The sequence below is a fragment of the Pleurodeles waltl genome, chromosome 2_1 (genome assembly GCF_031143425.1).
Source record: "Pleurodeles waltl isolate 20211129_DDA chromosome 2_1, aPleWal1.hap1.20221129, whole genome shotgun sequence".
In the NCBI taxonomy this organism is placed as follows: Eukaryota; Metazoa; Chordata; class Amphibia; order Caudata; family Salamandridae; genus Pleurodeles; species Pleurodeles waltl.
In genome coordinates, this window is record NC_090438.1 from 705,836,800 (window position 1) to 705,849,515 (window position 12,716).

The 12,716-nt window shown below is 44.8% G+C and overlaps 1 protein-coding gene across 1 annotated transcript in view; it reads left to right on the forward strand.

Moving 5' to 3' along the window:
- Positions 1-12,716, forward strand: part of LOC138267822 (tRNA selenocysteine 1-associated protein 1-like) — a 207,894-nt gene that overhangs the window by 34,249 nt on the left and 160,929 nt on the right. Inside the window, exons 2-3 of the mRNA XM_069217040.1 lie at positions 1,834-1,931; positions 4,532-4,631. Of these exons, the coding sequence (XP_069073141.1) occupies positions 1,834-1,931; positions 4,532-4,631 (198 nt within the window). The remainder of the gene's footprint in view (positions 1-1,833; positions 1,932-4,531; positions 4,632-12,716) is intronic.

Consider the following 12,716-nt stretch of genomic DNA (forward strand, 5'->3'; position numbering starts at 1 on the left):
CTCCATGAGTCGGAAGTGGATAATTTGCACGTTTGCTGCTTTCCTTTGATTTGGTAGCTGTTTCTCGGGCTCCCACTCTTGAATCAAACCCTTATTCCCTGTTACCCAAGTTCACTTTGGTAGGTAAATAAGCCAGGTTTGCGATCAGCCTATGGTTATCTAAAGTCATGAAAGTGGCCAGACAAGCCAGGATTGGCTTTTGGTCAGATAAATATGCACAACGCGGGAGGTCAGCACTCCTAGGTATGTATTAGCTCTTCAGTTACCATAGTTATTCAGGCAACAGCAGGAGCGTTTTCACTGTACCAGTCGTGTGCTTACACATGCATGGCTTAATCTTTAGGTTAAGCGAATGCTAATTGGTGGAATCAACTGGATAGCTGCACCTTGTGGACAGGAGGAGGAGAAGCCCCATGACCGCCCTTTGAACCCTTTGAACCCTTAAGTTCCTCTTTGGGAGAATCTGCTTGCCTGCAGTGGGCCTGCGGGGCACAGGGCAGTCCCCTGGTTGTAGGCTGGCTTAGCCTGCTCCATGATAACAGATGGTAGATGTGGGCCATGGCACAAACTGAGCAAGATACAGGTGCTGTCTCCTGGCCTGGCAGTCGGAGCCATCTCACGGAACGGTCATTCCATGAAGCTGTAGGAATGTGCTGGGTGGAGAAGGGCAGTGGACAGATGCGTAAGGACCAGTCGGTATCTGGGAGTAGCGCCACTAACCCACATCCACTGTAGTCAGACCACTTCATAAGCTGCAAACTGCTTCTCCTTTGCTGTGCTGAATTGCCTCCACAAAAGGCAGACCCTTGAATCAGACAGTCCAGGCAGACGTGGAAGCTCTTTGCTTGAAACAGCTGAGGCTAACCAAGAAATCCTTTCCTAAATGGAACAAGTGTGCTCAGCTGATCAGAGTACAGCGCTAGCTAAACCACCTCTAAGCACACAGCCCTGCACGAAGAAGGCAGCTGCTCTCCCAGGCCCCAGGGATGGGCCAGACCAGGCCCCTGCTGCACCTGGTGAGACAGTCCAGATGATAAGGGGGACACTCATACCTTGTTCCTAATAACCCACAGTTAGGCTACCTGCTTTTCTTGTAATCTGTACACCAAGTCAAAGGGGGCCATCAGAGTGAACACATCTGATCTCCTGGAGCCCTGGCTGGGCTTGGACGTCAAACGAATATTCATCGGCACACCAGGTCAGCCTGGCCAGCAAGCAGGAGAACCCTTCCCGGGCCTGCAGATCTCCAACCTGCCACCTTGTGATGCAGAAAATGAAAACCAGGTCCCTAGGGTGCTCACCCTTGGCCTGCCAGAGTACTCCCTTTTCTTGTAATTTGTGCAATTGTGATAGAGGGGGGCCTTCGAGAGAATGTATCCGGCCTCCTAGAGGCTTTACTGGGCTAGAAGCTTCAAATGAGAACACATTAGGATGTCCAGGGATTTGGAATTCTGAACACTGACTCACATGAAGGAATGGCATGTTTTGTTTATTTTAAGTACAAAACATCACCAGGGATGTTGGCCTAGCACATTTTGAACCACCCATGAAGACGTGGTAAATGACCCCTAATTTGGATTACACTCAGTACTGGTTATAAGCTAAGAGCAAGCTGCTTTGGTCAGAGGCTTTTTTAAACATGCTCTGAGCTGGCTATAAGGCAACTTGCTGTTTGGAAACCAAATGCCAAAGCAATTACATTTAGCGTTTCATGTCCCACACGATATATATTTTCTATTGCCACTTGTAACCGGCAATTTTTTTGGGACCAAAATATTGTATTTCCCTCATTGTTTGCATGATTGTTTTATGTTTTCATGTTTTTTCTTTTAGCTTGAGCCATACATGACCGAAGACTTTATCAAACAAGCATTTGCTGCAATGGGAGAGGCTGTGGTGAATGTTAAAGTAGTTAGCGAACGGATTGTAAGGTAAGTGGTGACAGATGGGCTCCATCTGTGTTGGTGTGGTAGAAAAGGGTTGTGTTAACAGTGGCTGAAACCCATAAATTAACTGAATTGTAGGAAATTCTTGTTTGATGGCTATTAATTAAATAAATTGGAATGCCGACTGAGCCTACAATTGTCTGTTCATTGCAGTCATGGAGTTTGAAAGCTGTCCATGTGTTTGGTAAAGTAACTGTGGTATTCTTTCATAAGTGACACAAACCTCCTCACCCCTCTTCCCCCTGCAAGACCACCACCGCCACCATACTGTGCACCTCACCATTACTTTATTTTTAAGTAAACCACACTTCCACTTAAGGGTGATTGTGAATACTTCGCAATAGTACGACTGCAAGTTTGGGTGTAAAAATGCAAGTTTAGAAAGAAAAGGGCCTTGAAGCTTGAGCTAGTTGGAGAGCTTCTGTGGTTAGATGCTAACAATTTCTGTGAGGATGATACCACACTCACAAAAGCTTGCACACCCATACTTGAAAAGCAGACCTGAGCTTAAAATGCAACCATTGGTTAATAAGAAGTACACCCTCTGAAGATCTTAAATTACACATACTCCACACTTGTTTTGTCAACTAATCCTACAAATAAACCTGAGTGGTCAAATGGATTGATTAAAAGACTTTTCTGGGCTACTTGAATAGGGTCTTAATATGGGTTATTAATATGTGAGCAGGGTACCCAGATCAACATAAAACACAATCTGGTTAGACAGCAACACATTCTAGAAGAATGCTCTTCTCAACTCCTGGGAGCAGTGACACAAGCTGCAGGTAATTCCCCACAGATGTTGGCATTACGAAGCATTTTAAAGTCAACAAAAACACAATAAATGTCCTAAACCAATTAAGAAAAAATTGAAAAGCAGAAAAATCAAAAACAATGAAAATCCAGTATGGGAAACTGGGGATATGATTTTTTTTTTTTTATTTGAGAGGGAAAGCACTAGAAAATACAGATCAATCTGGTCAAAAGCCTCATTAGCAGATTGCTCAAGATGGAAGGCGTACATTGTTCCAACGTAGCATATGCATTGACTAATGGTACTTGAAAAAGATAACAGTAGAAGAAAAACCTTAAGGATCATCTTAGAAAAAATAATTCTGAAGCTGCTTGAGACTCCATGCTAAAAATGTGGTCAAAGGAAACCCTTGGTTGAATGACTGCCATGGGGCAGGGGAGTGACAATTGCCTTTAATTAGTGACTGTGCAAACTCTGGTACACAATTTAAAGTTACTTTCTGAACTTGTAACCATGAGTACTGCCTTATTTGGTTGCACCATTTTCTGTCCAAGGTGCCATTATAGCCAGGCAGCTTTTTGGTGATTTGAAGACTAATTGTAGATTTCATGGCTACACCGTAGATGTTCCTTCACCTATATCGCCCAATAGCCTGATATTGAACAAATATTACAGCGGGACCAATGTGACTGTAGAATAAGGAAAACTGACAACCTATTGTGACTCTAAAATAAGGAAGACCTTTATCCTGTAGAGTGAATCCAAAGATTGCCTCCTATGGCCTTCCTCAGGACCTTATGATTAAATGCATAGAAATGTTCTGTTTAGAAAAGAGTTGAAATGCGCCCTCCATATGTTGGTATAAGAAAATGTTCAACCACACAGACAACGGAATACTTAGTCCCTAAAAAGGCATAAAATTATATCTTGTGGCCTGGAACACGCCAGTTACTTTCCAAAGAAAAGTACTACCTGGCCAGTTGCTACCATCCCCAATATTCTGCTCAAATAGGCACCTTGGAGATCACAGAGTAGTATGCTATCATGACTCTACTTCCTTGTGCTTTGGGGCCTGAATCATGGAACCTTAGGCTCTTTGTCTCAAAGATAGTTGTTCAGTGGAACTCACCACCTGCTCTTGCCTTAGTCATTCATCAGCTATTGTGGTAGAGCCCAGGGACGCCAATCCTAATTGGATATCCGTTCCAGTAGGAAACACTTTGAGATTGGGCCCCTCTGTTGGTAAACCGCAAACCACCATGTGTTTTAAAGGTGAAATTTGGCAGAAGATCCCCTAATTTTTTGTTTCTCCTCACACCTATCCACATTTCCAGAATGTGCTTCTATTGGTTGTGTACCGCCCTCCAATTCAGATTCTTACAGAACACTCACCAACATTGTTACGCTTACAAGGAGCACTATTCATTTGGGTATCCTGCCACAGTACACAACACTCTACTGACACTGACAAGGTAAACATACTGCAATTTATTATTATTAATGCCGGTTCAGATAGCGAGAAATAGTAACTATAAGCTGATCAAAAAGTGGGCTATGGCAAATGGCAGTCCACAAAATTCCATGCTAATCACTGATGTAAACAGGTTAGTTTGTGCATGCACCATGTGTTTGTGTTAAACATAAACAAATAACTAAGTGAACTTTATCTTTTTTAGTGGTAAAAAGGTTTTTCCTGGGCTTAATTTTTCCTCAAAGGTAACACTTACTTTGAACTTTTCTGATGTTTTTTTTATTTTTTATCACATGTTAGTAATAATGATTATGTTACAACTGCAATGACTGACAGTATTGTTTCCATGTATCCTTTTAGTGGGAAACCAGGATATTGTTTTGTCGATCTTGTAGATCAAGCCAGTGTTGAGCGTTGTCTACATAGACTAAACGGCCTTTTCATACCGGGTTCAAATCCAGTAAGTGAGACCTAGTTTTTCATTACATGTTGTTTAAAAAATATTCTCTTCAAATTCAGATAGTTATGCAATTTGTTTCCTTTTTACTAGTTACATAGTCCTCACTAGCATAGCACTCATTGGTCAGGTACGTAAAGTAATAAAGAAATGAAAGGACAATGAAAACTAATTTACAAGAACCTAATGATCTTTTTCTATACTAATGGTCTGCAATAGCAGCATTAACGCTTGAGACCCATTAGAAGATAAATGATATGAAACATGTTCATGGATAGATTGAGTTAATAAGAGATAATGGTTTATGATTTGAAGAAGAGGCTATGGGTAAGGGTTTAATAAAATAAATAAAAGTTAGACCAGAAGTCTTCAAACCTTTTTGTGTTTCTTTTTTTGTTGATCATAACCCACACTTTATATTTGTTGCAAGCCATCCTTTTGCCCTGTTCACTCCCATTTTGTTTGCTGACTGGTACTGCTTGTAACTGACTCTGGCTGTGCCCTGAGCCATGCTAGCCATGCCCATGCCCCTGTCATGTTAAAACACACACATATAGTACAGTGCACTAGGTTTTAGGGTACCCTTACAATTGACCTGACAGACCCTGTAAGTCCCCAGTAACTAATCTGGCAAGAGAGTACAATCGGTCTATATGTTCCTAGTATATAATAGGGCATGGAGATTATATGCCCAGCAGAATGTCTGCACTTGCATGTGTGCACTGCTGTGTGTGCCTTCTGGCCTTATAAAGGCAGGCCTGCCTTGCAGCCTGTCCTTAAGACATATTTTTACCATTTGCATGACACACCTATAAGACCCTAGTAGATAATAGGGTAAGGGGTGCCAACTGCCTATAAGACCCTAGTAGATAATAGGGCAGGGAAATTAGAGGCCCAGCAGATTTGCTGCTCTTTGACATGGGCACGTCTGGAGGTTTTCTGTCATTTTTAAATCTATGCAGACTGCATTTAAATGAAAATTATGGCCCAATTCGACTTTGGTGCTATGGGCCCTTTATTATATTTACATATTAGGTACCCCTAGGGTCTCCCCTAGGTGTCCCAGGGGTGGCAGGGTCGTGTGATTATAAGCCGGGTTCTTATAAAAGATGTTTTATAAAACCCTGGTGAGGGAAAACTGCTCATTTCATTTCCCCCCTTTTGTAGATACTTGGCTCCATAGGTTAACATTGCAATATTGTGTTTGATTGTGAACATTATTAGGAAAGGCGTTGAAATGTCATTCCATGACTTAAAATATTTGTTTTGATAAATCCTGCAATTTGTAATTGGTGAATATATCATAACTTGTACAGAAAATAAGTTATGAGTCTTTTTTTGCTGTAAGCCAAACTCCAGCCTTCCAGAGGTCCCACCTGATTGGTCAGTGCTAACAGGATTAGCAAGGCTGCTTTTATTCGGTGATAAATGGCTGTCCAGGGTAGAGGCTATCTGCTGAAGGGAGCTCTGCAGCTGCACAGCAGTGCCAGAGCTGGAGGTGGGAGGGTGGGGCGGGGTAGTGATAAACCATCCTGCCTCAAAGGAGAGCAGGACAGGCAGGATATGCCAGGCCATCTACCCCCACATCCTGTGCCCCTCAGCCAGATACCAGGCTTATGGAAGGAATCCTTATCAGGAGGAGGAGAGTTGTGGAAATGAGCCACATTGGGAGTTGGTTTAGTTAGCTCTGACTGCTCTGCCGAAATTTTCAGCCATCATGGATTTTGGAAAAATGGGGCTTTCTGGGACAAAAATATGCCACACTTTGGAGGAAGTGGTCATGCACCTGGGTGTTACCCTGCATTCTATTGGTCAGGGGTGGTGCCCTGCCTGATGCCCAGGAGCTTTGAATAAATATGTGAGAGGTGCAGAGCCTTTCAGTCCTGCTGCCTTAAACTAAAAGAGAAAAAAGGACTGTCCTGCTGGAATCTGGATCTGCACCCTTGGCCTGCACTTCTGAGAGAACTGCGCCTGCTGCACAATCTGGTTGTACAGCCCTGGGCACTGTTCCTTGCTTGAATAAGGACTGAACTCCATGCAGCTACAGGTTAACAGAGCTTCACCTGCATCATCTCCAGCAAGAGTCCCCAGCCTGGAGTGCATCCAGGGGACTTTAAAGGATTTGGCCAGGTGTATTGTGGGAATTGTGGTCCCATACTTCCAGGCACCATCCAGGAGAACCTGCAAGGAGTACTTCAGGAAACCTCTCCTGAAGTTTGGAGAACTTTTGTGAAAAGCTCCAGGAGGTGACAGACTTGACCCAAGAAAGTGAAGCTTGCAAAAATTAATGCGATCCGGTCTGGATTTCAAATTCGTTCAGCTGAAAAGCTCTGGATGTCTGACTTCCAGGAGCTCCCTGAAAGCCAAGTCAGCGAACTCTCACTGAATCCGGCCTGGTGAAGAGCAGTGATGGCCCTTGGAAGAAAAAGCTCCAGAAAACGTTGTTAGTGTGAAGGTAAAATTTTGACCGAGGCCTCCTGCTTAGTGTATCCAACCAGGGCTCCAACTTCGACTTTGCCCTGGTATACCACAACCAGATGTTCCAATTTGTGTTTCTAAGCACTAAAAAGTGTTTATTCTTTAAAACAAAAAAAATCTTATCTCTGGTTCCCTACATTGTATTTTTGTCCTTTTTTTGTGTATTTACTCAGAAAAATATAACTTATTTTTATAAATTGGTGTGGGGTTTTTATTATGTGTTGTGTCTTACCTACTTACTGTATTGATGTTTTTGAATGCTTTAGACTCTTGTCTCCTATGTTAGGCCTGCCTGCTCGATTACTGCTCCCAAGGGTAGATGGATACTTACCACTACTAATGCCCCACTTTCCAACAAGGAGACTTATAAAAGAGAAAATGCATCAAATAAAAATAGAAACTGACCAAAAACACTGCTCCACATATCCAGGGTGTTGTGAGCACTCTCACTCTTTGGCCCCAATGCAACTGCTCCTGTTACAGTAATGAATGCTGCAGCACAACCATACGTGGCAGGATGACTCCCCTTTTCCCGCTTTCTTCACAATACCGGGCCATCACTCCAATCTAAAAACAGGCTGTTTGAATCTTTCAGGAAAAAAACACACTCCCACATCTGGATTCCCGCTTTGCAGCCACAGAGGCTACTGCCCTAATGCTAGGAAGGAAAATGAACTCCAGTGCCTTTTTTGTGTAGTTAGACAGTCATAATTGTGATGCAGTGGGCCCCTCAGTCTTGTGGGCCCAAGTGCCACTACACCTGTGTCTCCTCACATTCTTTAGTGTTGCAACTTTTCAACTGTTTAAAGGAAGGCTTCCTCATTCCTCTGTGGGTGAATGAGAACAGAATGGAGGTTGACGAACAGGTAGGAGAACCTGAGGGTTGGAAAGGGAAAGAAAGAGAGAAAATTGAAAAAAGAAAGAAGTGGTATGATGAGAGGAAGGTGGTGAAAAGAACACAAGTGCTAGATGGTGATTGGATAAAAGTAAGATCTCCAAGGAAAGAGAGCAAGGTCTCTAAATTAAGTCAACCTTTGAAGGTAATTAAGTTGCTTATAAATGCTGTAAAAACAAGTGACCATGGGATTTGGAATTTAAACAGAGTAGCTAAATATTATCATAGTGATGAGGGCTGTCAGTGTCTTAGTGAAATACAAAAAGAGGAAAGAATAGGTAAAAGACCACAATGTGATAAGAGGGTACCTCTTTGGCTATAAAACTATTTTAGAAGCATTTCACTGTTGTAAGTTAGAAACACATTATAGTGAAAACTTTTGATTTTATGTTGTTTTTATTAATGATCTTTTCTTATGTATATGTTTTATTGCATGTGTTGTTATATTGGGTGAGGGAGGCGATGTGGTGTTCTGTAACTAAGTGATGGGGTAATACTCTGGAATGTATGGCTGTTTGCTGACTTGGAATGCAGGGAAGAATATTCTTAGTCAGTTGCGCTGTACCCTTGAAGTGGATTGGGGTCTCTGAAGATGACTTATCAATAAAGACGATTCAACCAAGTTCATCAAGCTGTGTGAGCCTTCTTATTGGAACTTAACACTGTCCTAAGAGATAGGCTTGAATGATGTTCATGACTTGGAACATGTGTGGGTTATTTAGCTTTTTGAATGTATATTATAATCTCAGACTGTTATGTGTGTAAAACATGCACAGAAAGTTGTTAAGATCTCATTGAGGTTTGTTAAGAAGGATAGCTGCCCAAGAGTTCAGGTGATGCAAATGTGTGTTTGGGTGCTGGGGAAGCACGAAGGGAATGGGTTAACAGAAAAAGCAATTCAGCTCCTTTATGCACTGGTGAAAGAACATGTTGTAGTATGGCTGAAAATAATGGTCACATTACGGTTGTGATTTTCAGTAGCCTCACCCCTGTCCCGCTTTTCATTCAGAATGGTCTGAGCAATCCTTAGTGTAATAAGGGGGGCAAACATCAGTAAGAGGTCCTGAGGACAGAAGTTTGAACCACGTTTCTGTTGTATAGCATATATAGGTTACAGTGCTGTATTGTAGGAAGTTGGCTCTGTATGTGCTATTTCAAAGTAAGGAATAGCATGCACAGAGTCCAAGGGTTCCCCTTAGAGGTAAAATAGTGGTAAAAATAGATAATACTAATGCTCTATTTTGTGGTAGTGTGGTCGAGCAATAGGCTTATCCAAGGAGTAGTGTTAAGCATTTGTTGTACATACACATAGACAATAAATGAGGTACACACACTCCGAGACAAATCCAGCCAATAGGTTTTTATATAGAAAAATATCTTTTCTTAGTTTATTTTAAGAACCACAGGTTCAAATTCTACATGTAATATCTCATTCGAAAGGTATTGCAGGTAAGTACTTTAGGAACTTCAAATCATCAAAATTGCATGTATACTTTTCAAGTTATTCACAAATATCTGTTTTAAAAGTGGACACTTAGTGCAATTTTCACAGTTCCTAGGGGAGGTAAGTATTTGTTAGGTTAACCAGGTAAGTAAGACACTTACAGGGCTTAGTTCTTGGTCCAAGGTAGCCCACCGTTGGGGGTTCAGAGCAACCCCAAAGTCACCACACCAGCAGCTCAGGGCCGGTCAGGTGCAGAGTTCAAAGTGGTGCCCAAAACACATAGGCTAGAATGGAGAGAAGGGGGTGCCCCGGTTCCGGTCTGCTTGCAGGTAAGTACCCGCGTCTTCGGAGGGCAGACCAGGGGGGTTTTGTAGGGCACCGGGGGGGACACAAGCCCACACAGAAATTTCACCCTCAGCAGCGCGGGGGCGGCCGGGTGCAGTGTAGAAACAAGCGTCGGGTTTGTAATGGAAGTCTTTGGAGATCTAGGGATCTCTTCAGCGCTGCAGGCAGGAAAGGGGGGGGTTCCTCGGGGAAACCTCCACTTGATCAAGGGAGAGGGACTCCTGGGGGTCACTCCTCCAGTGAAAGTCCGGTCCTTCAGGTCCTGGGGGCTGCGGGTGCAGGGTCTCTCCCAGGTGTCGGGACTTAGGATTCAAAGAGTCGCGGTCAGGGGAAGCCTCGGGATTCCCTCTGCAGGCGGCGCTGTGGGGGCTCAGGGGGGACAGGTTTTTGTACTCACAGTCTTAGAGTAGTCCTGGGGTCCCTCCTGAGGTGTTGGATCGCCACCAGCTGAGTCGGGGTCGCCGGGTGCAGTGTTGCAAGTCTCACGCTTCTTGCGGGGAGCTTGCAGGGTTCTTTAAAGCTGCTGGAAACAAAGTTGCAGCTTTTCTTGGAGCAGGTCCGCTGTCCTCGGGAGTTTCTTGTCTTTTCGAAGCAGGGGCAGTCCTCAGAGGATGTCGAGGTCGCTGGTCCCTTTGGAAGGCGTCGCTGGAGCAGGATCTTTGGAAGGTAGGAGACAGGCCGGTGCGTTTCTGGAGCCAAGGCAGTTGTCGTCTTCTGGTCTTCCTCTGCAGGGGTTTTCAGCTAGGCAGTCCTTCTTCTTGTAGTTGCAGGAATCTAATTTTCTAGGGTTCAGGGTAGCCCTTAAATACTAAATTTAAGGGCGTGTTTAGGTCTGGGGGGTTAGTAGCCAATGGCTACTAGCCCTGAGGGTGGGTACACCCTCTTTGTGCCTCCTCCCAAGGGGAGGGGGTCACAATCCTAACCCTATTGGGGGAATCCTCCATCTGCAAGATGGAGGATTTCTAAAAGTCAGAGTCACCTCAGCTCAGGACACCTTAGGGGCTGTCCTGACTGGCCAGTGACTCCTCCTTGTTGCTTTCTTTGTTCCCTCCAGCCTTGCCGCCAAAAGTGGGGGCCGTGGCCGGAGGGGGCGGGCAACTCCACTAAGCTGGAGTGCCCTGCTGGGCTGTGACAAAGGGGTGAGCCTTTGAGGCTCACCGCCAGGTGTCACAGCTCCTGCCTGGGGGAGGTGTTAGCATCTCCACCCAGTGCAGGCTTTGTTACTGGCCTCAGAGTGACAAAGGCACTCTCCCCATGGGGCCAGCAACATGTCTCTGGTGTGGCAGGCTGCTGGAACTAGTCAGCCTACACAGACAGTCGGTTAAGTTTCAGGGGGCACCTCTAAGGTGCCCTCTGGGGTGTATTTTGCAATAAAATGTACACTGGCATCAGTGTGCATTTATTGTGCTGAGAAGTTTGATACCAAACTTCCCAGTTTTCAGTGTAGCCATTATGGTGCTGTGGAGTTCGTGTTTGACAGACTCCCAGACCATATACTCTTATGGCTACCCTGCACTTACAATGTCTAAGGTTTTGTTTAGACACTGTAGGGGTACCATGCTCATGCACTGGTACCCTCACCTATGGTATAGTGCACCCTGCCTTAGGGCTGTAAGGCCTGCTAGAGGGGTGTCTTACCTATACTGCATAGGCAGTGAGAGGCTGGCATGGCACCCTGAGGGGAGTGCCATGTCGACTTACTCGTTTTGTCCTCACTAGCACACACAAGCTGGTAAGCAGTGTGTCTGTGCTGAGTGAGAGGTCTCCAGGGTGGCATAAGACATGCTGCAGCCCTTAGAGACCTTCCTTGGCATCAGGGCCCTTGGTACTAGAAGTACCAGTTACAAGGGACTTATCTGGATGCCAGGGTCTGCCAATTGTGGATACAAAAGTACAGGTTAGGGAAAGAACACTGGTGCTGGGGCCTGGTTAGCAGGCCTCAGCACACTTTCAATTGTAAACATAGCATCAGCAAAGGCAAAAAGTCAGGGGGCAACCATGCCAAGGAGGCATTTCCTTACACAACCCCCCCCAAACGAAAGAGGATGAGACTAACCTTTCCCAAGAGAGTCTTCATTTTCTAAGTGGAAGAACCTGGAAAGGCCATCTGCATTGGCATGGGCAGTCCCAGGTCTGTGTTCCACTATAAAGTCCATTCCCTGTAGGGAGATGGACCACCTCAACAGTTTAGGATTTTCACCTTTCATTTGCATCAGCCATTTGAGAGGTCTGTGGTCAGTTTGAACTAGGAAGTGAGTCCCAAAGAGGTATGGTCTCAGCTTCTTCAGGGACCAAACCACAGCAAAGGCCTCCCTCTCAATGGCACTCCAACGCTGCTCCCTGGGGAGTAACCTCCTGCTAATGAAAGCAACAGGCTGGTCAAGGCCATCATCATTTGTTTGGGACAAAACTGCCCCTATCCCATGTTCAGAGGCATCAGTCTGCACAATGAACTGCTTAGAATAATCTGGAGCTTTTAGAACTGGTGCTGAGCACATTGCTTGTTTCAGGGTGTCAAAGGCCTGTTGGCATTCCACAGTCCAGTTCACTTTCTTGGGCATTTTCTTGGAGGTGAGTTCAGTGAGGGCTGTCACAATGGATCCATATCCCTTCACAAACCTCCTGTAATACCCAGTCAAGCCAAGGAATGCCCTGACTTGAGTCTGGGTTTTTGGAGCTACCCAGTCCAGAATAGTCTGGATCTTGGGTTGGAGTGGCTGAACTTGGCCTCCACCTACAAGGTGGCCCAAGTAAACCACAGTTCCCTGCCCTATCTGGCATTTGGATGCCTTGATAGAGAGGCCTGCAGATTGCAGAGCCTTCAAAACCTTCTTCAGGTGGACCAGGTGATCCTGCCAGGTGGAGCTAAAGACAGCAATATCATCAAGATAAGCTGTGCTAAAGGACTCCAAGCCGGCAAGGACTT